Raw genomic sequence first — 26,856 nt, forward strand, 5'->3', positions numbered from 1 at the left:
ATTTCTAAAAAGGATGTGTCAGAATTCACCCTGTGGAAATTGCTTGTAGATTTTGTTCTGTCTTGGGTTGCCTTTTTTCAGAAAGCTCTAATTTTTGCAGGATGGAAGCTCGCTCCTTCTGAGCTTACTTTGTTTGAGCTTTTAACAAAGATGAAGCATTAGTGCTGGGAATAATATTTCTGACATACTATTTTTTGTGGACTGAATTTGTCTGTCTGATTAGAATAACTTTTAAGATTAAAACATTTAGTGTCTAGTAAAATTCTGTGTATGTGTAGAGAGTTGACAAATGGCTTGATAAGTGTGATGATGGTACTGATGTTAAAAATTGGTTAGCTAAAGAAGAAATATATTCACATCACAGACACTTCTGCATATATTGCTTAAGTTGGTTTAGGGAGGGAGCAGAGGGAAGGTGGAGCAGTTCTGAATTTTAGCAGATCAAGTTGCTGTTTATTGTCTGTTTTATTCAGAGTATCTTATTCAGAGTATTTATTTATTATTGTCTGTTTATTCAGAGTATTTTTTGGCTTTCATTTTCTGTCCTAAATCATTGCCATATCCTTAAACAGCTTTGTAATTTCTCCCTGAGGTTGCTGTGTGTATGTTGCCATGTAGCTTAAATAACTTTAGATAATAGGTGGAAAATGTAAACTATAAAGTACTTCATCAAATAGAGCCTGGGGTTTCTTCCATAGTAGAGAAAGGAGATGCAAAGAGAATCTGGAAAGAGGAAACGGAGAGCACAGAGGATAAAGGTAAAAGAAGGTAGCTAGCCTTTTAAAAAAATCGAAGATGGAGTGCAAACATATTTAGTTGTTGAAAGACAAGGGTATGTAAGGAATAAAAAACCCTACTTTTCTTTTTCCTGGACTTTTCATGGGAAGGTGCATCTGCCAGTGTGTCAGCCACCCCTCCTAATTGCCTTTTATCAAAATACACTTCTTGCTGCTTTATACTGACATATCATTGCTGGGTTTAATTGGCTAAAAAAAGAATTGATCTGTTGTTTCCACAGCTCCCTCTAGGCAGCAGCAGTAATCCACATATGATTTAGGGAATTCTTTCACTACAGTCAATCTGAAACCAGCACTGTACATGCAGCACAAATAGAACCTTCACGCTGCTTGGTATTTCAGTGCTATCGTGCATATGCCAGTCAGCAACAAGCTGTGGAGAAGACAGACATTCAGACAGTGCCTCAGAATTTGCAGTGAGAAGTTTTTTGTTAAAACCCGTGTTACTGCTTGGATTTGATTTGTTGCCGCTTTGCCTTCACAAAAGACAGGGAGTACTGTCATTTTTCTTTTCAAAGAAAAGCTGCTGTCATTTCAGCTGAAACTGTTGAGCTGTAAGACAGCCAGGATGGGTTTGGCAGTCTAGCCAGTTATCAGTCTCAGTGTTTGCAACAAGGGAGGCTGTTCTTGGCAGCAAAGTAGGTCTTACAAAAAGTATCACAGTATATATGCAAGTAACGATCCAACAATTCCAATCACTTTGTAATGACTGTTTAGTGAGCTCTTAGATATATGTTGTGAATGAAGTTGACATTCACAACAGATTTCTTTCTATAAAAGAGAGAAGAAAAACAGAGAACATGGAGGAGACCCTTCATCACAGCTGCGTAGTGAATAGCTGAGGATCAAAATGAATGTGCTCCTCCTCCTGTAGCTAATTATTAACAAAATTTCATGAGCTTCAACTGAATGGCACAGATGTGCAACAGTAAGGGTATGACTTCAGATGACCACTCATACAAGGCTTGGCATTGCATATAATCAGGATAGCACAGAAAGCTCCTACCCAAAAAGTAGGGTAAGATTCAAGTTGATATATATTAATCCTGCAGAAGTTAAGTTCTTGGAAGGAGTAAGTTCTGGATGGCCCTGATGAGGTCCAAGTCCTGTGCTACAGTTGATGAGACTTCCATGTTTTGGAATAGTTACCCAATATTTTCAGGGTGGAAAATAAGGACAGGCAGTTACAAAAATCACAAATTTCCACAGGATTGGTATCCTGTCTAATCTGAGAACCTGATAATTTGAGGTACTGTGGCAATTCATACCAATGTGTGTGCATGGGGAAGGGACAGCTGTGGGATGGGGATAGGAAGCTAGAACTGATGGGTTCTGCTGATGAAACACTCTGTGTATTGACCTTGTAGAGCCTCCATTTGTTCACTTTCACATTGTGATTTCTAGTCGCACAAAAATAAGTCAGGTCAGATGGAAGTGACTAAATGGATCAAAAGTATTTCAGCTTTATGCAGATGTATTATTGAACCAGTGTGAATTCTAGGTTGATGATGCTGTCAGAATCTCTTAGTGTGCATCTCCAAGACCTCTTAACCATCTTCTGTTCCAGGGCATGATGATGGCCTTTCAACACCTTGTGCCTTAGCCCACAAAGCCTACATCAAAGTGCATATGTCATATGTTTTCGGAATCCCTACCAAGGAGGAGCAGAGTGCATAATGGAAAGACATGATAATCCAACTAATTTTGTGCCTCACTGTGTCCGATTTTAACTGCGACCCAGAAACTATTTGATTACTGAATGGTTTTAGAGTGAGGATGCCTGGCATCTGTTAGAAAAACAATACAGATTATGCTGCTATTACTGATCAGTCTGCCCAAACAGCTTGGAAGGGAGGGTTTGGTTCATTTTAACACATAAGCATAGGACATCTGCTCAAATCAACTTCACTTTTTAAGGAGTTTTTTTGGTACAGGTTTTTCAAAGACTATGCTCTAAGCATTATATTTAAATTATTCAGCAAGAAAGGAAATGGAAGTGCATTTCATTTATGTTAATAAACCAAAATGCTATGATAGTGATTTGAAATTTACTTTTTATTACTTGTGCTATTTTCAGATTCCAGGATACCACAGCAGGGTGTGCTTTACTTTGACTATAGCTGACCTGTTGCAGATGGTGTCATCTAGAACAGATGCCTACTCAGTCAAAACCCCCACATCTCCCTATAGGTAGAGATAGAGGAGACTAGCAGAGGTCAGCTATATCCAGTTTAAATTAAATTGCTCAAAGTTCCAAGTCCTCATGACAAAGGCTCCAGCTCAGCTTTACAGCTTTTTTCTACAGTGTCTGAGAATGAAGAAATATTTCATAGTGTATGTACTACCAGCAAATTATGCAAATAGAATCACAGAAGTTTATGCAGAGAAAAAATAGCATTCTCTGCCACCCCGAAACAGGATTTTCTGTTCCCCAATCTGAAATCTCAGAGCCAGCCGAAGCCCTGAAGAGTGGTAACATTGGTTCTTCCTGTTTCTGTGCAGGGTTTTGAGAGGAGGCAGCTAGGCTCTGTCCTTTCACTTGAGCCATGAGGTCAAATCCATTGGGGTAGTGCTGTGAACAGGGGATATGCTCTTCTTCACTCAGCTGGGTTTTTTTTCATCTGCATGGGCTCTGTGGTCAGGCCTACTAAAGGAAGGTGCAGTTGAAGCTGTCTTTGCAGTCTGAGTAGGGGAACTGCTTGAACACAAGAAAAGTGGCTGCCATGGAACAGACCAAAAGTCTTTTATCTATGCCAGAACCCTGACTGTGGTAGCTGCTAACAATGTGTGGCGAGCAAAGCATAAAAGAATAGGCAAGCATGTATGATACACTCCCCAAGTACTCCCTCCCATCTGCCATGTATTCACAATTCAAAAGCATCCTGAGACGGACAGTTTTTGTGGTTTTAGTATTTTTCCACAGATTTCTCTTCCATGAATTCTGAGTATCTCCATAAACCCATGTGAACTTTATTACCCACAGCAGCCTTTGACAAGAAGTTCAGTAACTCAGCTACTCCTGCCTGCTGATGACTTTATCGAGCTTTGTCATCGCCCTTCTAGTCCAAGGAGTCCTGCTTAGTGATTCCTTAGGTGTAACTCCAAGCCTTTCATTCTCCTTGCTACCCTACTCTGAAACTTTTCTAGTTCTATTACATAGGTTTTCTGGTGCAGAGACAAGAGCTATGTTATTCGAGGGGCAGATTTATGCAGTGATATAATAATTACTGGGTTTATGTTCTGCTCCTTTCCCAATAATATAATTTGATGGCTTTTTTGATGTCCAGGAAACATAAGCTGGTATTTTCATGGACTTCTCTACTGTACCCCTAAGATCTTGTTCCTGAGTTGGGATTGTCAGCTCAGAACACATCATTTATGATGTCAATTTGTCTTTTTTTACCATGTGCATCACTTTATATATTTATCTACACTGAATTCCTCTTGCCAGTCATTCAGTCTTAAGAAGTCTTCCTACAGGTCTTTGTAGCCATCTGTTTTTCTTACTGCTCTGAATATCTTAATATTACGGCAAAGTGTGTTATCTTACTGCTCACTCCTTTTTCCAGGTCCCTTATGCACATACTGAACAACATAGGCCTCCTAGAAAGAACTATTTATTCCTTGTCACTTGTTGGCCCGTTGGATTTTCTTCTTGCCTGTAAGGTTAATTGTCCTAGCTGATGCCAGGTAGCATCTACAACTGAGAAAAAGCTTTCCTTGCACCCTAAAGCTTTCATGTAAGAGGGAAGCACAGTTACAGGCAGTGGCAAGGTGCACAGATACTGAAGTCAGCTGAGCTTTTTGGGACAGGGAGGGTATGTCAAGAGTTAACCGATACTTGAGCACTTTGACAGTTTTCAGCAGTAGGAGCTGTCCCTCACCTGTTTTTTTCCAGGTAATGCAAGGATCCATATAACAAAGATAATAACTTTTTTACCCCACTGATGAGAATTACCGAACATAGAATTTGGCAGCATAAATTTTGGAAAATATAGGACAAGGGACATTTGCTATGAGGGAAGACCTAGTGGGAGGGAGGGATGTTCTGTAATGTTGCATGTGGGCAGATTAATTTAGTTATTCTGAGAATTCCTGCAGTAGAGTCTCTCCACCACAAAAACTTCTTATTACACAAGTGTTTTCTCATGAAGTATCCAATCCTTAGTCACTGTGGCTGTCACATACACATTAGGTTTAGAAAGGAGAGAATGGAAAAGATCAGATTCCAGATTTATTCTTTCAAAGAGGACCTCATGGCTGTTAGGTGATTCTTCTGATTATCTTGGATGTAATTAATGATGGTTTTGGAACCCCAGAGCTCAGCAGTACTACTACTGTTCCTTTCCATCCCTGCTGCACTGAGATGGCCATGTAGGACATCCCTTTCCCACCTAGTGGTGGGGAAAAACCCCAAACCTCTGTCAAACAGTATGTCATGTAGTCAGTCTTTTTGGCTGTACGCCAGCCAAGGAGAACAACGAAGTTGAGTGCAAGAGAAAGAGTATTAATTTCTTTTATAGAAAAAATATTTTAAAACCTTCAGAAGAAACTTGCTGAGCCTCTTGCAATTTCAAACAAAACACTTTATTCCAATGCTCTGCATTATTTCTGAAGTATTCTAGAGAAAATACGTACTGAATGCATTTTGCTGAGACAGGTTTAAAATAGCAAGTATTATGTAAGGGTATACGCAAAATGAAAAATGGCTGAAGGGATTGATCAGAGCAGAAATGGAAGAGAATATCTATAGGATACAAACATTTACAAGAAAAAGTCTGGCAAATAAATTATTTAAAGTCTATTGCCTGGATCTTTCTAATAGCTTTTAAAATATTTTTTACCAAGTTAAAACACAAGAAGGAATAGGCAAGACATAAACCAGAAATATCAAACTTTGTTCACAAAGGCAGTATCACAGAATTCTTTCAATAGACAATAAATACATGCAATGATGGGAGATAAAAAGTTCAATAATATGTAAATATATCCATCATCCATTAGTAACAGCAAACAGCTGTATTCATTCGAAAGCATACTGCAGTCAGTCCAACATACCATACCTTTCCAATGTCCTACTAGTTTCCATGGAACAAATATTCTGGTTTGTTTTAAGGTAAAAAGAGGTTTGAAATAAGCGATCCATGTTACTTTTAAAAGCATTTTTAAAATAAATGTTGATTAGTCTTTCCTCTCTTTCTGAAAAAGAATGATTCAAGCTTGGATTTTCTTTTCCACTGGTACACTGGTATCTATGAACTCTGTAGCATAAATGTACAGTTTGTCCATTAGAACTTGATTGTCTTAGCTGCTGCTGAGATACTAAATAAAGGCACTCAGGAAACTTTTTCTCCCTTTAATGATTATTCCAGTATCAGAAAGGTGACAGAACCCGGGGGGCAGGGGTTGCATCTCAACATAATGCATTTTGTATGGGACTTTCAGACACAGGCAGAGTGTTCCAAATGCGCCGTTTCAAGAGTAGGAAATTTTGCTGATCTGCACACTTAAGAAGCTACTTTTATGTTTCTGATTAACACTGGCTGAGTCCAGATCACAGAAGAGGAGGTCATAAATTATTATTTGCATGGTTTTCAGCAGTTCTGGTTTCAAAGTTTGCTGAAAATCAACTAAAAATGGAAGCCTGCCCTCCCCCAAAATAAGCAGCTAAATTAATCTATAATGCAATATTGTGTATTTTTAATGGTGTTAACAATGACAATTTTTTTTTTTTTTTTTGAGATCATCTCACAGAGTTGGTGAATCTAGGCCCTTGTTTCTGCTCACTGAAGCAGCCTTCATTTATAACCAAGAATATGGAATCAAAACTGAGTTTGAATTGGGAGTATGTACATGGCATTTGCAATCATGCAATTTCCAGCTGTAGTAGCTAGCAGTTTGAAGGGCTCTACCATTACATTTTTCTGGATACTACTAACCCACACTATGAAAGATCACACTGCTGTCTGCTCAGTTGAATTCAGTTCCTCAAAGACTGTAATTCCATTTAAAACAGTATAGATAGTACAAAATGAGCTTTAAAATACCTACCTGAAAGCAAAGATTCAGCCAGTATTCTCCATTCTCATGGTAAGCCTTCCAAATAGATGAGTGAAATGATCAATGGTAATCTTGGTAGCAGCCCTACAGAGCTCGTCTCTACAGTTGGCTGAGAACAGGTCTGATCCTGCTGTCAAAACCAGGCACTCAGGCCACACAAGTATTAACAAGCAAGCTGGTGCAGTGCAGCCCCTACCCTGAGTCCTGATGTCTGCAGGAGATGTGGAGAGCCAGGCCCTGGTTCATTTGTTTGTGGTGTATGGATGAACTGAGCACAGCCAAGCTTGAATTTGGTCTGGCCCCATCTAGCAGCAGGTATGGCAGAAGAATGCTTTCGTGCTTCACTGGAGCAAAAGGCTGTGGGTTGTTCCTTGTATGTGAGCTTTGATTTCCTTAAGCACAGTGTGGAGAGTATGTGTCTAAGCTACAGACAGGCTATGGCAACCAGAAGCTAACTGTGTGGTTTATGTAGTTGTACTGCAGACATTGCAGAAGTCAGACAACAGATGTCACTACAAGATGGACAGATGTTCTTAAAACATGTTGGGGGAGCTAGTGGTTAGCCTTCAATTCAGTAACTGAAGGGCATGAAGTATCCTGAAGGCACAATCCACTCCGTTTGTCTAAGTGTAAATTTGAGGCAGCTCAACATAGCAGGTGCTAAAAGGAAAGTCATTCTATCCCTGTAAGAGAGGGGTAAGTAGGGGTAACAGTAGTGAGAAAGCAGTAGTTACAGGGTGTTCAAAGTAATAAACGTGCTCAGATAAAACAGTACTGGAATCAGGTAAAGAATGAATAATTGGGAGAAAATTTAGTACAATGTTAAGTTTCAGCCATCAAAAAAATACAAACATTATTAACCTGACTGGGTAGACTGGTCTTCAAAACAAATTCAAACTAAACCATCTCCTAAGTAGGTTTATTAAAAAGTGAGAGTGATAGTAAGGGAATTCTTGCAGCACACAGAGACAAATGCCCTAATGTTTCTTACCTGTTAGCTTATGAGCAGCCGCAAAATCAATGACACTTGCCTTTTACTGCTATAAAGGCAATATGAAGAGGCTTCTTCTCCCACCTCACGCAACTAAACCAAGAACTGCAAACAAAAGACTAGCTTTTGTTTTAGGTCAAGATGGCAAAAGCAGAAGGAATCTGTTCCATTTTAGGCCCTGGCGGAAGTTTTAGAAATTTGCTATTAGAAAACCAGTTGAACCTCTTGACACATAGGCAGTTGGCATTTGAGAACTTCAACCTCTAATATTTTTTTTTTCATCTCATTTTAATTATAAAACTTTACGTCCTTTTTTTAGTCATACAAGTACCCCCAAGTTTTATGCTTGGTCTCCTGCTTCCTTAAATTTTTTAGATGAGGGTATATTTCATATTTGCTGAGTTTATAGATACACATTTTCCTATTTAGATAAAGCATTCACATCTGCTGCCAGCATTATCATCAGAACAGTATCTTATGACCTGCACTGATAAGAGTGTGAGACAAGAGGTTCGAATGAGTGACTTGTCTAAAAGAAGACCACTCTGAAGGTACTTTCAGACATCTCAAAGGATAGGCTAAGGAAAAATGATATGGAGAATATGTTATCTTCTCACTCGATTCACTGTATGCACAACCACCTCTTGACCAGATTGTGGCTGTGATACTTTGAGATGTTATAGATCAGTTTGCTTGCATTCTTCCATGAGAATTTGGTTCTGCATTGTCACAGCAGGAAGGTAATTGTTGACTGGGTCTTGAGTGCTTGTAAGAATCTGACCTAGCCCTCGGCTGATTCTCTGCCCGTAAGAGCCGCTGCTGTTTTTGGCTGAGATTGTCTGACCTCTGTAGACTTGAGCCTGATGCTCACATATACCAAACCTGCTTAGCAGGATAAACACATCTCTTCGGAAAGCTTTGGTGAAAATAGCATAAAGAAAGGGGTTGGCACAAGAATTGAGTGGGTAGAAGAGTACCAGCAGAATCTTGGAATTGGTGACAGTTATCAGTGGTTTGTTCATAATGGCTGATAAAGCATGGAAAGAGATGGGAGCCATGCACACAAAGTCAGTGAAAATCAACACAGCCATCCGCTTGGCAATTTTGGTGTCTTTGTCCCCTGACTTGTACTGAGGATTTCGCACAGTTACATAGATTTTTATGTAGCAGGCACAAATGATGACAAAAGCAATAATGTTACATATTAAAACGAAGACAACGTAGGCTTCAGACACTGGTGTTTCAGTGTCCATAGGCAAGCAGATGCTGACTTTGCTATAGCTGCTGACGCCAACGAGTGGCAAAAGGGCAAGAAGAAAGCACGAGAACCACCCTCCCAGCATGATAATCAAAGCATGCCGGAGGCGAATCTTTCGATCTGGGCGCATGGCAAAAGTGATGGCATACCAGCGCTCCAGGGTGATCACAGTCAGTGTGTACACAGAAAGTTCACTAGCAAAGACCGTGAAAAAGCCAGCTGTGTTGCAACCAGGCCCAGTCTGCCACTCTATAGCATGGTTGTAGTACTCTGACCTGGTGTAGAGATCCACTGAAGCAATCAGGAGGAGGTATAGCCCCATGCAAAAATCAGCAAAGGCCAAGTTACACATCAGAAAGCGTGGTACAGTCAGTTTATAATGGCTGGTGAGAAGTATGAAAAGGACGAAAATGTTACCTAGGATGGCCAGCAGGTTCACAAACCACACCACAATCCTCAGAAATTGATATCCCATTATATCCTCACAGGGATTAAACTCATCAGGTTCTGGAGTGCATATTACGTCTTCGTTGCCTCCGCAGACGGGATAGTCATAATGACTGTCAAAGGTCTGGACGTCTTCCATTTGAGGGTTCTTGAGCTCTTGGCCAAACCCAAGATTCCCTTCTCCGTGCTCTTCCAAAAAAATGTAATAATGGGAATTGTCGTGAAGATTTGTGAACTTGGTGGTTTTGTCATACGCAGTATCAGTGTGGTCTGTGTATTCTTCTGCATAATCTTTGTAAAAAGGATCTCTGAGAGCTTTGACTGATCTCTTACGAAACCTGTGACTGCTGCTCTGGTTACATGTCAGGTACTCCAGGATTCTGAAAGAGTAGAGGAGGAAATCACTGCTGGCATTTACCGTCTGACTGCAGTGCAGTGAGTAAACAAAGGGAACACTTCAAAAGCAAATCACTGTGAATGAAAACATAGCTATAAAAATGTGATCAGATATATTTCTGTTAACAGAACATATAGTGAACAATAAGCTTGAGTGTTTCTGGGCTTTTTTTTAAACTATGTTTTCCCTTTCTCTGTTGCTATCACCTATCCCCAGTAGTAATTTGGTTTGTTCAGCCTCCATAATCCCTCTTCCTACTTGGGATCTGCATTCTTAGTAGGTAACAAGACTTTAACCTACTATTTATAACTTCGTAGATAATACACACAGTATTACTTTCCTTTTAATTTTTGCTTACAAATCAATTTCTTCCAGAACTTCCATCATTTAAATTTCTGTTCTATTTTCTGTAGGTGCTCTACAGCTAACTGGCGGTGTAGTGGTTGGGAATTCTGTACGTCATGGTGTGATGCACCTGTATTTGTAGTTGAAAATTGTTCATACTTCTTGCTAGGAAAAAATTGCAATTTGGCATCAAATTTTTTGAGAACTGTGATCCACTGTCACATAACCATTAGCAATTCTCATTTCCAGTAGTCTAGAATACAAGATGGCTTACAACTTGAGATTGCATAGAATTCAGTCTGAGAAATTTTCATCTCTACTAATAGACATGCAAATACGTGCTTCTTTCCGTCATTAGATTGTGCTGGGTTCTTTCTGCACATTCTTCCTGTCCAGGTTTTGAATCTCTCCACTCTGTTTTATTTCTGTCCTCACTTTCCCAGTCTGTTCTAATTGTGAATGTTATTGCTTTGCAAGTTTATTATTGAATAATTCATATACTTATCGTAGCATATTTTTAATATACTATGTATTCCAACCACAAATACTGCAGTACTGAAGACTGGGGCTGTCTTCCTAAATCAGGGGCTGGCCTAGATAAGAATTCTCTAAACCTTATTGAACTTTGGAGAAATTTACAATGGATTTGCATTCTGCAGTAAAATTCTGCTGCTAATCACAGTAAGTCATCCTCCCACCCTCCCCCCAGCAGGTGAGTCACTGTGTTGCATGAGGACATCTATAAATGTATTTTTTTCTTTCCAAAAGCTATCTGCACCTCTTCTGATGGGAGACTGGAAATCCTGCTGAAATGGAATTTGAAATAATCTGTCTACAAGGTTATTACAGAATCATTTATTCTAAGCTTTTCAGTTAGAGAACATATGAGACATGAGGCTATAACCCCTCCAAAACTTCTTTTTCCAGGCCTTGTTAAAGCACATTCTGTGTTACAGCACATTCCCCCTTTTTTTCCCCTTTAATTCTGGACTCAACAAAAGGAGGAGCTGTTGCAAAAGGTCCTACAAATTGTTATATTAAGATAATTCTTTATTCTCTCAGTTTGAAATTGTAATCTTTATTTCAAAGAATGTCCTCTATACCTAGAAAAATGGTCACAAAAGTGCCAATGGATGTAATTTTATATTAATACTAAAACATTGTCTTCACTTACATACTTTAAAATTGAAAGTTAGTGAAACTCACCCGCTGGTTTTTTTCCAGCTCTTGAAAGCACAGCAGTGACTTGGATATGATAGGTCAGCTCGCATTAGCTGAAGAAATACCTTTACAGCTGGTAATTTCTTTAAAGTCCACGTATTTTTGGCCATTAGTTCTTTAAGGCTTTCCAGTCCTTTGGCTGGAAGGTTAGCAACGGCTGTTCTGGAGACATCCCTAGGTAAAGGAAGAAAAAGACAAACGTCAGAATATCCAGTGACTGGATCAGAATTTTTTCAGATTCTCACATAGAATTCTATAGCAAAAATCAAATCCAGAGCAGGTAGGGATTTCATACCACTTTGTTAGGTTCTGATACCATTCAAATTCAAGTAGGATATGAACTCCTCCTGTGATTTTTCTCTGTGTTTTAAAGCTCTTGTCTTTAATGTCTCATAGTGCAGAATATAGATGACAAAGAAATACCAGGACTTTTAAAATGACACCTTTCCAGCCAACCAGATACAAATGCATACACAAAAGCAAAGTTTTAAAAATTCCTTAAAGAAATCACATCTTCCATTGGAAGAGCTATTTTCCTTTAGACCCCTTTAGACTCATTTTAACCTATTGGGATACGTCAATAGAAAGAAAGTAATTACTAAAACAATGTTCTTCATAAACTGAAATTAAAATCTTCTATCTCAGTCAATCCTGAAACTCTCAGAAAATTTAGTATTATGTTTGCTGCTTTCTATTTTTCTGGTACTGAGTCTACCTCAGCAGATACATTGCATAGTTGATGTGGGAGGTGAATTTCCTTTAGAACTGCCAGGTGAATGTCATCTGGTCCTGTTAGTGTTTTCTACCCATTTTTTGCTTTTTCCCAAAACCTCTTCTACTGATGCTTGAAGTCAAGATGTTTTCTCAGAGTTATACACTGTAAAGAAGTAAACCTATAAAAAAGGTTCTAGTGTAGGAACACTGTGTGAGCACTTTCATCATGAACACCCTAATAATAAATAATTCAGCTTTTTTCTATGCATTGTTTCCCAAGGTGCTGTTCTTATCCCTCTAGAAGTCTCACCCACTGGCTGGTTTCTTGTACCTAAAAGAAAATTATTACTAATCTTATGCTTTAAACAAATTTCTTCTAAACACTTGGTGTTGCTCTGCCTTTTTTTTTTTCTTTTGATTTGCTTGTATTTTTTTTTTTTTTTAATTGAGTTAGAAATTGCTTCCCCTTGCTGCAGGAGGGCTTTTTTACTTCTAATATCTTCTTTGCTATCATACATATTTGAATATGGCACAACTAGTTGATTTCAACCACATAAACTTTTTTGTTCTTCTGGAGTCCTTTTTGATAGGTAGTGTGTGTTTCTACCAAGCCCCTGAATTGGCTCTTAGAAAAGTCCGAATGCTGCCTGCTATCATTTTATCTTTTAAAGAATCACAGAATAGTTGAGCTTCCAGATCATCCAGTTTGACCTCCCTGCTCAAATGAGGGTCACCTGGAGCCGGTTGCTCAGAGCTGTGTCCTGTTGACTTCTCAGTATCTCCAGGATTGGAGACTCCACAGCCTATCTAGGCAACGTGTTCCAGTATTTGACCACCCTCACAGTAAAGAAGTTGTTTTCTTATGTTGAAATGGACTTTCCTGTATTTTGGTTTGTGCCTGTTGCCTCCCTCGCTGGACACCACTGAGGAGACCCTGGCTCTGTCTTCCCAGTTCCCCACTCCCCCTGCCCCTCTCAAGTATTTATACACATTGGTAAGATTCCCTTGACTCTTTTCCAGACTAAACATTTCCAACTCTCTCAGCCTATCCTGCTATGACAGATGCTCCAGTCCCTTCATCAACTTAGTGGCCTGCTCCTTTTTGTTTTTCACTAATTTCCTCATTTTATAGAGCTCTCCTTCTGAAGCGAAACATCTTGGTAAACTAGATCTTTGACTAGATCTTACCAAGACAAGGCTGGCCTTTCAGCAACCCCCATGGGTCTCCACCAAGTCCTCATGGTGGTGGCAGCTACCCACAGGAAGGGAACATGGTTAAATGCTGTGTGATGGGAGGTGCTAAGACTTTTTGGAAGGGAAATGATACCTCACAAACTCTTGGGAGTTCTTTGAAGATGTTCTAGCACAAGCATATGGAGAAAGATGATCCTGTTTGTACAATGAATTGGGATTTCTGAAAATCCTTGACAAAATCAGGTATCAAGGGCTGTTGAGGTAACTGATCTGTTATGTGACAAGGGTAATGGCTCTCCTGGATTAATTAAAAAAATAAAAGAGTTGGGGGAAAGCCTGGAAGCAGATGATAAGTTTTCATGCTAGAGGAAGAATGGAGAATTAACTGGTATCTGAATATACACATCATTTCAGCAGAGGACCACAGAGGCGAGGCCAGCCCTGGTACTACTGAAATATTCATAAACAGTCTGGAAAGAGAATGATAGTTACTGCAACAAAACTTGTTTCTGACACAAAATAATACAAGGTAGTGAAAGCTAAAGCTGATTGTCTAAAGAAGCAGAAGGATCCTCCAATACTAAGTGACTGAGCATTAAAATAATTGACATGATTCAATACTGATGAATGTAAGTGCATTTAGGAAAAAGCAATCTTAACTGTACATGCATGACAATGGGGTTTAATTTGCCTAGCACACGGGAAAGATCTTGGAGTCCTCTCTGCAAATGTCAGGTCAGTGCTATTTAGTAATGTTGAAGGGAAATAGAACGCTAAGAATTTTTAGGAAAGAAATAGAAAATAGAACAGAAAACCTGCACTTTGTAAATCTAATATTACTGCATCTATAAATACTATATGCAGTTTACAGTAAGCACAGAAAGCTACAGCAAGGATGATTAAAAGTATCAAATTGTTTATATATGAAGTAATAACCTTTTCTCTTGGGAAAAGCTAGGACTGGAAGCAGTAGGAGACTATAGATGCCATGTGTATTGTAAAGAAGGTGATTGGGAGTGATTATTCACTCTTGTGAGATGAGTTTTGGGGCATCTAAGAATGCGAGACAAGAGACTTAAAAATGAGAAAAGGTATAATCCTTTCACAAAATTGCATCATTAGATTGTGAAAGTTAGTGCCATGGCTCGTTGTGCAGGCCAAATAACAAGGTAACAAGAAGGACAATATCCCTTTTTGTTTCGGTTTTATGCACAGTTGTGTCATGATCCCATCAGAAATGACTGGGTCAGCCTGGTGACAAGGGCTTGTGCCTTGGAAACAGCCGCAGAGAGGAGCCTCTCTGGGGCCCTGGCTGCACAGGAGACGGAGCTGCAGCTTCTGGAGAGCTGCAAGCAGAAGGCAGCAGCCAGCTCAGGGCTCAGGTGGTGGAAACAATTTCCCAGGGAGCAGAGGGGAACATGCAAGTCTGTGGCAACTCAAAGAGTGTTCTCAAGTGATGTTAAAAAGTCTGAGAGAAAGATCTGTTCAGTAAGAAGAAAGGGCTTGGAAGAATTAGTTACAAGACTACATCATTCCTGTTCTATCTTACCGAATCCTTTGAAGTGTTTTATGTATGTGTATATGAGTGTGTATTTAAGCAGTTAGGTATTGCAGTTTTTATTTTCAAAAACTCTGCTTGTTTTAAACTGGGGGGCTTGGGGAGAGGGTACAGGCACAGCTGCCTTGAAGTTCCAGTTGATTTAGGATTAATCGTGTTGCAGGGCTAACAATAAGTGGTTGGTCCCATCCATGGGCCATATTAAGCACAATGGCTCAGAAGTGTGGAAGTTTCCAAAATCCCCAGTTTGGGAAGTCCCTAAACGGCTGGTATGGTGTCTAGCACCAAGAGGTCTTGTGACCTCTCTGTACCACTGCTATTGTGAATGGAAAAGCCTTCTGGGAGTGTGGTGATAATTTGTGTCCCAGTGGAAGATAACTTCTTAGTTACCCTACCTAGGCCCACACTTTGTTAGCGACAAAGTGTGTGTCAACTGGCCAGAGGGACTGACAGGGTTTTTTTTACTTTACAAATCCAGTCTTGATGATTATCTATTCAGATTCACAATCTACTTCAAGCAGCATACCAGCTGTCTTCAAACTAGAAAGCATAGGTTTGAAAAGGTTTTAAACTACAATTACTAATCTTCAGAGCAGTGTGAATCCAAGTAGTTGGAGTTTGCAGACTGTAGCATCTGTGTCTACATTCATACAGAAGACACATTTTCCTAAATGATTTCTTTGTTCTGTGTCATTGTATGATCAGTCTTGATTTGGGGTTGCTCAGAAAAATGGGAACTGACTGCAGTTATGTCAGCTTCATTAATAGCTAATAACATTGATAACTAAGATGTTTAAACACAGCAATGTTTATATTGCACAGAAGAGTGTCTTGCTACTACTACTAAACTATAGCTGGTACTCTTAAAGAAACACAAGAGAATGGGCAAGAGGTCTGATAGACTTGTCAAGAGGATCTGTCTCAAATTGAAGAGACTATAAAAGAGGTTAGGCAGGAAACTGATAAAATGAATGATAATGAGTCCCAAGGACTAGATGGTTTTCATCAAAAAGTTCTGAAGCAGCTCAAGGAGGTCGAATTGGTAAAAGAGGTGTATAACATCCAACTTAGCCCCCTGCAGGAAGGCAGCAAATGAGCCACCAACTAATACGATATACCTGGGGGAAGTCAGCATGTAAAGGGCTTTTGTAAAAATAAGTCCTGCCTTACAAACCTCTCTGAGTGTTGTGATTAAGATCTGCTCAGAATCTCCTGGAAGTTCCACAAGGCCTTTGACAAACCCTTACAAAGGCTGATACGGAAACCAGGCAGCCACGCTCCTTGTGGGAGATGTCAAATGTTCAGGATTATGGTAAAGTGCTAGCAAAATTCACTTCTAGCCTAGATCCAGACCAGACTTTAGCATTTAAGTAGCTGTGGTCTGGACTCGCTGAGGTACTGGAAGCAGTCTGTCTGCAGTAGGGCAGAGCTCTCCAGCGTGGAGCATGATGGCAACCAAAGTGCACTCAACCAATTTTAACACTGTGGCTTGTTAGCCATTTTGTTTTTTCCTCACATGCTTTCTTATAAATCTCCTGTGACATTTCTAGGCTGTTGCTTACCTTACATGAAATTTACATGTTAGACTGAATGTTGCAGAGACATTGGCGAGCTTCAGATGAATGTGAGAATAAAACATAGCTTATGATTTAAGGGATGTTGTTTTCTGAACCAACTGTATATATGATACAAGTGTTAAACAGATACTTAGCTGCTCAGATTTGATTTTTTTTTTTCCTGGGTTATTTTTTGGTCTAATTCTTCATTGTCTGTATGAAGTCAGAAGTTCAGAACTAGATATAAGGGATAATAGCTTTTGTCAATAATCATTTTCACAGCTGGAAATATGCAATTGTAGTATGAAATCAAGTAATAATGAGAATTTAAAAGACAGATAATTGAGAAAATGAGATTGAATGCATCAGTACCATTGGGAATTTTTACCTAATCATATACAGATTTCTGAGTACTGCAATACTACAATAGTTAAAAAAGCATAAAATATATAATAGATGGGCTTAGACTACAGATATTATTTCTACCTACTGAAAGATTCTTTAAATCTACAAATTTGCATTGTTTGATTAGCAGAATGCAGAGTGCTCCTGTTGCCCGAAGACTTGCTTGTGCCCAGTGACAGGAACAGAACAGAACCTCGTAAGGTAGGACCCATTACTAGACTGGGAAATGATGCTTTAAAGAGCACTTCCGCTTTCCAAAGATAATTAATTACTCACATGTATCTTGTGCAACAGTTAGTAATGTTTTGAATTTGGACTGTATGTTTTTGCAAAAGCTAATTGAATAATGAGCCTGATTGTATTTTTGTTGTGCTCTGTTGAACTTGTGCTGTAGGCAGCAGCTCTTGTTGGTGCATTTAGTACACCAGGTCCACAGAGTTGCTGAATCCTAGCCAAGATTTCATTTTTAGGTGAAGAGCAATGTACTGTCATTATACTGTTGAAACAGTTTTCTAAAGAAAGCTATCTATGTATACATCCACATACATCTGAATATACAGCAGTGACAAAGGAATCGGAATTATGGGCATCTGTTCTCCTCTATTCAGTGATCACACTCCCCACTTCCTCTGCTATTGTAAACTGCAAATTTAAAAAAAAAATTACCTAACTTTTTAATACCTACTTAAATATACCATCTAACTAGGTGGTCTGAGAGCATGGCCAAACTCACACAACATACATATAGCCAAGGCACAATTCTTTGTAGTTAAATCTTTCTCATTGGTTTTCTTTAAAGCCAAAATGGAAGAAAATTACCCTGTTAGGGTGGATCCAAGGTCAGTATTTCAGCCTTTAAGTTTCTGTTGCTGCTGAAATCCTGATCAGAAAAAAAAGAGTAAATGGTAGATCTGTGGGGCAGATGTTCCATCAACTGTAAATTCTTATTTCACTTCAAGAGGGCATAAAGGGAACTCCAGAGACGATGAGTTCTGCCAGCTTGGTAGGGAGGCAAGACAGAGTCTCTTTTTTGAGCTCCATAAATGTTCCTTTTTTTTTCTTTTTTTTTTTTTTTTTTTTTTTTCTCCATACTGCTTCCACTGTAAGCAATGCCTTTCATTGCCCCAGAAAAAGGAATATTTATCTTCTGGTAATTGTTTTCCACAGAGTTAATTTTCAAGAGGAAACAGTATTGTAAGTAGAACTTTCTTTTTGAGGAAGATGCAATGTCCACAAATTCCCATGCCAGCTAACAACAGCTAGATGCCTGAACCAAAAATGACTTGGCTTATTTTAATAAATAATTTGTTAAGTTGTTTATACTACTGAAGGGGCATATGGAAGGGCTGTATTGGTCAGACTTCTCAGGCTATTATGCAAGTTAACAAATCTCTGGTCTCTATAATTAGCTCATTAATATTAGTCTTGATGGTACAGTGCGGGTGTGTGTGTGTGTAATAAAGCACCAACTGGAAGCACGTTTCTGTTTCCTGTGGGAGATTTTAATGGCCACTGACATGACAAAACAATAAATAGTAGGGTTTCACTCAATTTTCATTCATTTTCGTAATGAGTTTCATTCAGCCTTGTTAAGGCAGTGCATATTTGGGAGTTTCAGAAACTATTTTGTTCCTGTTAGTTGACATTCAGCAATTAAGAGATCTGTTCAGGTGGAAGGATTCTGCTCTAAATTGTTGCTGGAAGATACCTCGCTTTATAACAAACCTTTCCTATGTCACACATGCAAAATAATTCTTGGTTATCCATGGGTAACAGAAGTCCCTAAAGCTGCTATTAAAATTAAATTAAAATTTAATAATATGTTGCACCCTTCTGTACTGGTTTTGGCTGGGATAGAGTTAATTTTCTTCATAGTAGTTAGTATGGGGCTATGTTTTGGATTTGTGCTGAAAACAGTGTTGATAGCACAGGGATGTTTTCGTTACTGCTGAGCAGTGCTTACACAGAGCCAAGGCCTCTTCTGCTTCTCACCCCACCAATGAGGAGGCTGGGGGTGCACAAGAAATTGGGAGGGGACACAGCCGGGACAGCTGACCCCAACTGACCAAAGGGATATCCCAGACTGTAACACGTCATGCTGAGCAATAAAAACTGGGTGGAAGTTTGCTGGGGCTGCTGTTGCTCAGGGACTGAGCATCGGTAGGTTGGTGGTGAGCAATTGTTTTTGTTGCATCACTTGTTTTTCTTGGGTTTGGTTGTTTTTTCCCTGTCTTTTTTTTAATTATTAAATTGTCTTTATCTCATCTTATCACTTCTACCCTTCCAGTTCTCTCCCCATCCCACTGGGTGTGGGGGTGAGCAAGTGGCTATGTGGAGCTGAGCTGCAGTCCAGGGTTAAACCACAACACCTTCCTAGATCTATAGCTTAGGACTAGCAAGTCAAAGGATCATGATGTGAAATACTCTGACTTTTTTAATTGCTGTTGATTTACTGTTTCTTACATGCCATTTTATGCCTTCTGCCTTTGAGAAGCAATACCTCTCTCTCTAATGTCACTATAGTACCACATCTTGCTCTAATTATAAATACTACTAGGACTATTGTTAGCCATGGAGGTATATCATTCTAATGGGAGATGGATAACTGGCTCTTTAGACTGCAAATGTGTATTGGGTTTGCATGGCAAGGTTTTGGTAGCGGGGGGGGCTACAGGTGTGGCTTCTCTGAGAAGCTGCTAGAAGATTCCCCCATGTCTGACAGAGCCCATGCCAGCTGGCTCCAAGATGGACCTGCCGCTGGCCAAGGCTGAGCCCATCAGCGATGGTGGTAGCGCCTCTGGGATAGCATACTTAAAAAGGGGAAACCCCCCCCTGTGCAACTGCAGCTGGGGAGAGGAGTGAGAACATGTGAGAGAAACAACTCTGCAGACCCCAAGGTCAGTGAAGAAGGAGGGGGAGGAGGTGCTCCAGGCACCGGAGCAGAGATTCCCCTGCAGCCTGTGGTGAAGACCATGGTGAGGCAGGCTGTCCCCCTGCAGCCCATGGATGTCCATGGTGGAGCAGATATCCACCTGCAGCCCGTGGAAGACCCCACGCCAGAGCAGGGGGACCCCCAAAGGAGGCTGTGACCCTGTGGGAAGCCCATGCTGGAGCAGGCTCCTGGCAGGACCTGTGGACCCACGGAGAGAGGAGCCCATGCTGGAGCAGGTTTTTTGGTAGGACTTTTGACCCTGTGGGGGACCCACGCTGGAACAGTCTGTGCCTCAAGAACTGCAGCCTGTGGAAGGGACCCATGCTGGAGCACTTTGTGAAGAACTGCAGCCTGTGGGAAGGACTTGCAGTGAAGAACTTCGTGGAGGACTGTCTCCCGTGGGAGGGACCCCACGCTGGAGCAGGGGAAGAGTGTGAGGAGTCCTGCCCCTGAAGAGGATGGAGCAGTAGAAACAATGTGTGACGAACTGACCACAACCCCCATTCCCTGTTCCTCTGTGCTGCTGCGGTGAGGAGGTAGAGAAAATTGGGAGTGGAGTTGAGCCTGGGGAGGAGGGAGGAGTGGGGGGAAGGTGTTTTGAGATTTAGTTTTATTTCTCATTACCCCACTCTGATTGGATTGGTAATAAATTAAATTAATTTTCCCCAAGTCGAGTCTGTTTTTCCCGTGAAGGTGATTGGTGAGTGATCTCTCCCTGTCCTTATCTCAACCCACGAGCCTTTTGTTATATTTCCTCTCCCCTGTCCAGCTGAGGAGGGGGAGAGATAGAGCAGCTTTGGTGGGCACCTGGCATCCAGCCAGGATCAAGCCACCACAAAATGTAAAACACGTCCTGAGATCAAGGATATATATAGCTGGGCTAGCACACAGAAGATTAGAAAAATTTCAAGTCATTTGAGAAATCTAACTTGAAACACTGTGAAAACACAGAGTGAGAAGGAAGTTCTTTACAGCTATATATGCATGTCCTAGGAAGTCATCTCTAGCCCCTAAACCAAGACGTTTCATGTAGCTCACACACATCAAAGCTAGTCCTTGCAGAGTGAGCTTACCTGGCAACATTATTATAGCATATGATTACCTCACTACCCTTCGCAGCATGTCATTACTTGTTCACCTGTCTAGCATAACAACAACCCTGGTGCTTTAAATACCCACAATAACTCCAGGAGTCAAAATAAATCTGTGCTGTTGCAAGCTCTCACCTCCCTTAGACTTAAGATCCCAAGTGCTTTATCTTCTGCCATCCCTAGGAAGGAGCTTTTCAACCCATTGTGCCACCTGTAGCCTCAGAGGGAAGATGTGCAGTGAGCTGTACGAGACCCCAAACATAACAGGAGAGTGCACCTTGCTTTGAGACTGTGTATTTATTGTGACAAAGTAGTATCGTAATGGAAATATGGTGTCCAGGTAAAGTTACGTCAACTGAAAGGTGTCTTTTCTGGCCAGGAACAAAATGACAAAGGGCCTCTCTGGTGCCATGTGCAATATTAAGAAAAAGGTCTCGTTAGCCAAATACTAATTGTGGACACATGTTTAGCTAACATCGGTCGCAAGAGCATTCCAGAGGCCTTTAGAAGACCTTGAACAGAATAAACAAGAAGACTAAAAAAGAAAGACGCCAATTAGAAGAACACAGGTGCGCATTCCACGATAAAGGGAACTTGGCACAAAGAACCTCAATTCGGCAGTTTATCTTGACCAATTAGACTGAGACAAGTTTCGCGTGTTTTAATTGGTATAACCAATTATGTCCTATGTTTATGCGCGTGTACAGAGTTAGTATAACCAATTATATCTTATGTTTATGCGCGTGTACAGTGTTGATATAACCAATCATATTTTATGCTTCTGCGCGTGTACAGTGACTTTGCAGAATATGTGACTATAAGTATGTGTGTGTTTTAGCAATAAAGTGTCGTCTGTTGTCTGCTCTCAAGATTACAGGCGTCCGTCTATTTCAATCTCCTCAAATGGTGACCCCGACGTGATAGCGGGTCGAGAAAACGCTGGAATTGCTGGAAGTGCGTCCGGAGGAGACTCTAGCCAAACGGTCGTCTAGCCAGCTGGACTGAGCGGACAACTTTCTCCCGGAAGATCAATCACCTGCTCGTTTGGAAGTAAGGTGAGCGGCTAGAAAGATTAAAATGGGTGCCCAGATGTCTGTGGAAGAAGGGGCAATTGTACAAATGCTTTCGCATATCCTCTCCATGAGAGGAGTTAAATATGATTCAAATACTTTACGTATGATGCTGAAATGGCTTAAGGACCATGGTGCCCCCACTTCGAATATAGAAGTCTTTGAAATTAAAAATTGGGAAGAAATGGGAAAAGTAATTTGGGACTTTGTATCGCGTGGGGACGTGAAGGCTCAGAAAATCTCTGCTATGTGGAGACTGGTGCTGGAAACGTTGAAAGCCCTTAAGGCAGAAAAGGAGGTGGCTGCTGCTGTAAAAATTTCAATTGAAAATACCCCGGAAAAAGAGAAAAGTGTGTGTGGCGAGGTGGTAAATAATTCGGACAGTGATGAGCAATTAAACACCGAGGGAGATGTCATTAATGAAGGCAACAATCAACTTTTAAGTAACCTGCCTCTCGAGCAGAGACCTATCCCCTCTGCACCTCCCTATGAGGCAGATACATCCCCAGGAGAACCTATAAAAAGTGATGGAAGGACATAAATGATAAAATGTTAACTGAAGGTCTAAATCCTGTGGCTTTTCCAGTTACAGTCAGGCAGAATGCCCCAAACGTGTGGCAACCTTTCAATTGGGATTTAATAAAAGAAGAACAGAAAACAGTAATGGCTAATGGACTGTCTGCTCTGTTTAGTCAGGCGTTATTGGAGAATATATTTTCTGGTCAAATTTTAACGGGCTTCACCTGATCACATTGGTCTGTGTGTGATGTCCTGAGCCTCCGCAATTGGTGCCCTAACAAGGGACCCTCGGATCGGTGTTGAATTTTTCGACGGGAGCCGACGGAGAGAGGGAGCGGAGAGGCCGGCCGAAATTATTCCTGCTGCCCCGGCAGGATGACCAGCTGAGCTGGGGAAGACAAGGAAGTGCGCGCAAGTGAATAGAAAAAGGGAATCTCGCCCTAATCAGGTGAGCGGTCGGAGAAGGAGATGGGGTTGGACAAAGAGCAAGAAGCGGTCCTAAATCTCCTTCAACATATTCTCTCTAAGAGAGGCATAAAATATGATGAAGCTTGTTTAAAGCGGCTTTTACAATGAAGCAAGGACAGAAACCTTTTAATTAGTGTGGGTACAGCTTTTGAGCTTAGTACCTGGGAAGCTATCGGAACCTCCCTATGGGATGAAATTAGTGACGGGTCTAAAGAAGTTAAAGGTCTTGCAACTTTATGGAAATAAATTAAGACAACTCTGCAAGAAATGAAAGCAGATCGTAAAGCGCCTGCGTCTGCTTTTGCTGCTCTCTCTCCAACCGCATGCGAAGGGGAAACGCAGGGAGAAAAACATAATACAGCGAGAGAGACTTTTGGCTTTCCCAGAGCTTGTCTGCCTGCTCCTGTGCCCTTGACTTCGGCTCCACTCCCTGGGACTACTGATATTAATCAGCCATCTGACAGTTCCCAAACCTCCCTAACCGTACACTTAAAGGAAACCCTACAGAATCAGGAAGAGGGGCCGGAGCTTACTTCGCAGCAGTTGCAGTCAGTAATAGAAAAGCTGGCACAACTGGAAGCTGCTGTGAAGCGAGAAAAACTGCCAGCCGTATCCTTTGATGCACCCTTTCCCCCCCCCCCTTCCTCCTACCTCTGCCCCTTCCTTGTCCCAGGGAACCGATCCCCACCTTTCCAGAAACAACGGACCCCCGGAATAGATAGCGAGGAATTATTCACGATGCCTTAATTGAGGGAGAAATCATAGCAGCTCCCACAGCGTTTCTGGTTATTGCTGGAGCTGGGGGTGGACCTAATCAATGGGTTCCATTTGATTGGAAAATCATAAAAAAAGGTTACAATTGCTCAGTATGGTTTAAAATCGCCTTTTACACAGGCAGTTTTGTCCCATACATTTTCTGGGTCAACCTTAACTCCACATGACTCACGAATGCTTGCTAAAACCTTGTTGTTGACATGGAAATTTATTTATACTACGCTGGTGCATTTACAGCCGGCAGAGAAAATCATATCAGTACAACCTGATACTGCTTTTGAGGAGGCAGTCTGTAAGCAGGCCGCTAACGAGCAGGATTCTGATTCCGATAATAATTCTTTTGCATCAGGCAGGGTGGACTCTGAAAAAGAGCTGGATTTATATCCCTCATTACCTCCACCGCTGCCTCCCGCGGCCGTCCCGCCGCTGCCTCCCGCGGCCTCTGCGCGGCTGGGACCGCTGCCGTGCCGCCGCCGTCCCCCACCCCCCCCCACCCCAATCGCCTGCTACTCCCTCTCCAGGGTCTGCAGAACTTAAAACGGAACCTGACTTTACTACACTACCTGTATCTCCTTTTCCTGCTAATCCCTTTAACTCTGTACCTATCCGTGACGATTCACTTAATGATTTGGGAAAAAATACACATAGTTTGATGCAACGCTGTCGAGAAAAGCTCTACAGCAAGGAGATACCATGTTTACTTTTCCTGCTGTATGCACACCTGCCTCAAGTATTACAAGAACCTCAAGAGTTAGAGTTGTTAAGATCAGTCATCATGAATGCCTGTGTGATGTTTAATTACACCTATAACACCACTCAAAAGGGTCAGAATGTAAATGCTATTTTGCCTGTATATAGAAATGCTACAGCTTGGTGTAACTATACCTATTCCAGAATATCACATTTTTTTTTTCTATTCCAGCTGCTTTACCTCTGGGGATGCGAAACTTAACGGGAGGCCATGCAGCCTCGGACAACTTACGTTACTAACACCCGATATCAATATGATTCACAGTAAAAGGCTCACGATAACTGACACAGGGTTAAGTGGACGGCTAACAAGTTTTGGAATTACGGGATAGTTGAAAGATTTGCTTATGTATGGCTTAGTTATTTTAATTGTAATATTAGCAGTTGTAATGATTGTACCACATATCATAAAAATAGTTGAACGTATGATTGCAAAAGCATTTCTTGTAACTTGGCTTGCAAAAAAAAAAAAAAAAAAAAAAAAGGGGGAAATTGTGGGAGATTTCATGGAAAATGGGGAACATTTCTTTGAGCCTGATTATTTAGAGTTAGCATAAGTAGGCCGCAGTTAACATGAGTGGACCGGAGTACGTGACAGCTGCAGTATGAATGGACTTTGAACCACCAGAGAAACAACGGACATGAGGAACTTGGACAGTGGAGCAATTAATAAACAAGGTAACAGAACTGCAGAAGCAAGAAGGAGCTGCAAGAGTTTTATCGCAATTAAGAAAGCTGTCATTTCGGCTTAGAGCATTTAGCTGCGGTATGGGGACTTAGGAGTTGGTTTGTATCTTTGTTAAAAATCGGGGTTTCTTTTATTCTTGTGTATTTTATTAGGTATAATGTTGCTTTTACTGTGTTTAATTAATTGTGTTCATAGATCTTGTAGGTCACCTTGGCCAACATAACAGGTCAAGATTCTCTGTGCATTGCAACCGCATCACAAAGCCCATGAACCAATTAGACAGGATGGCTATGACTCGTGCAGCGCGCCTGGCCAACGAGCGCATGCGTCATAGACTCCCCATGTTGCAACCGAGGTGAATTTTGGCACCCGCTGGCCACGTGTGCTGAAATCCGTTCCTCTACAAATGTACAAATACCGGGATTTTCCGAAGAGCATCGGGTTGGTGTACGGCAAGGCCATCGTTGCCTCTGTGGGGACGCCCACGTAAAGCTGGCACCTACCGATTGCTGGGCTGAGTTCGCGGAACAAGACAACACAAGAATGTACGGATGGTCCATCTTCTTCACAGTCCTCGGAGGGACGTAGTCATGTATACCACCGCAAGCCAAAGAAAACATCTGGATGACCCTGGCTGACATGACCGGACAAGATTGCTTATGCCTCTGTACAGCAACACTAAGCAATCCCTTTTTCATAGGTTTAATAGGGGGTTCCACTGACATCAACAAAGTTTAAGAACTTATTGATGGAGACCCCTGTACAGCAGGTCATGGACTCAATGGATGGGAATGCCTGGTTTCCACGGATCGGGCATTCACCCTCATTGCCACCCCAGGAATCACAAATTCTGGGATCCCTGAATACAGATTGGTGTAGTATTATCTGATTTACTGTTAGATGTATATAGTATTAGACACACAACCTTGCAAAATAGAGCTGCTCTTAAATCATGAGTTAAGATAGTTTTGATTTATCTCGTATTGGGGGGTTTTTTTTGTATTTTAATTTGTGTGCCTTGTATGTTGCAATGTGTTTAGGAATTAATTGATGAATCAAGTAAGGCTGTGTTAATTGACAAAAAACAAAAAAGGGGGAATTGTGGACACATGTTTAGCTAACATCGGTCGCAAGAGCATTCCAGAGGCCTTTAGAAGACCTTGAACAGAATAAACAAGAAGACTAAAAAAGAAAGACGCCAATTAGAAGAACACAGGTGCGCATTCCACGATAAAGGGAACTTGGCACAAAGAACCTCAATTCGGCAGTTTATCTTGACCAATTAGACTGAGACAAGTTTCGCGTGTTTTAATTGGTATAACCAATTATGTCCTATGTTTATGCGCGTGTACAGAGTTAGTATAACCAATTATATCTTATGTTTATGCGCGTGTACAGTGTTGATATAACCAATCATATTTTATGCTTCTGCGCGTGTACAGTGACTTTGCAGAATATGTGACTATAAGTATGTGTGTGTTTTAGCAATAAAGTGTCGTCTGTTGTCTGCTCTCAAGATTACAGGCGTCCGTCTATTTCAATCTCCTCACTAATGAAAAAGGCTTACTCAGCACCAACACAGTCTCTGTCACAGTTCTCCAACAATAAGCATCTTAGTTCA

General features: G+C 41.0%; 1 protein-coding gene across 1 annotated transcript in view; it reads right to left on the bottom strand.

Moving 5' to 3' along the window:
- Positions 1 to 7,809: 7,809 nt before the first annotated feature.
- Positions 7,810 to 26,856, bottom strand: part of TSHR (thyroid stimulating hormone receptor) — an 81,474-nt gene continuing 62,427 nt past the window's right edge. The window contains exons 9-10 of the mRNA XM_030005489.2: positions 11,502 to 11,690; positions 7,810 to 9,933 (exon numbers count right to left, since the gene is read on the bottom strand). Of these exons, the coding sequence (XP_029861349.1) occupies positions 8,526 to 9,933; positions 11,502 to 11,690 (1,597 nt within the window). The 3' untranslated portion in view covers positions 7,810 to 8,525. The remainder of the gene's footprint in view (positions 9,934 to 11,501; positions 11,691 to 26,856) is intronic.

The sequence above is a fragment of the Aquila chrysaetos genome, chromosome 2, assembly GCF_900496995.4.
Source record: "Aquila chrysaetos chrysaetos chromosome 2, bAquChr1.4, whole genome shotgun sequence".
In the NCBI taxonomy this organism is placed as follows: Eukaryota; Metazoa; Chordata; class Aves; order Accipitriformes; family Accipitridae; genus Aquila; species Aquila chrysaetos.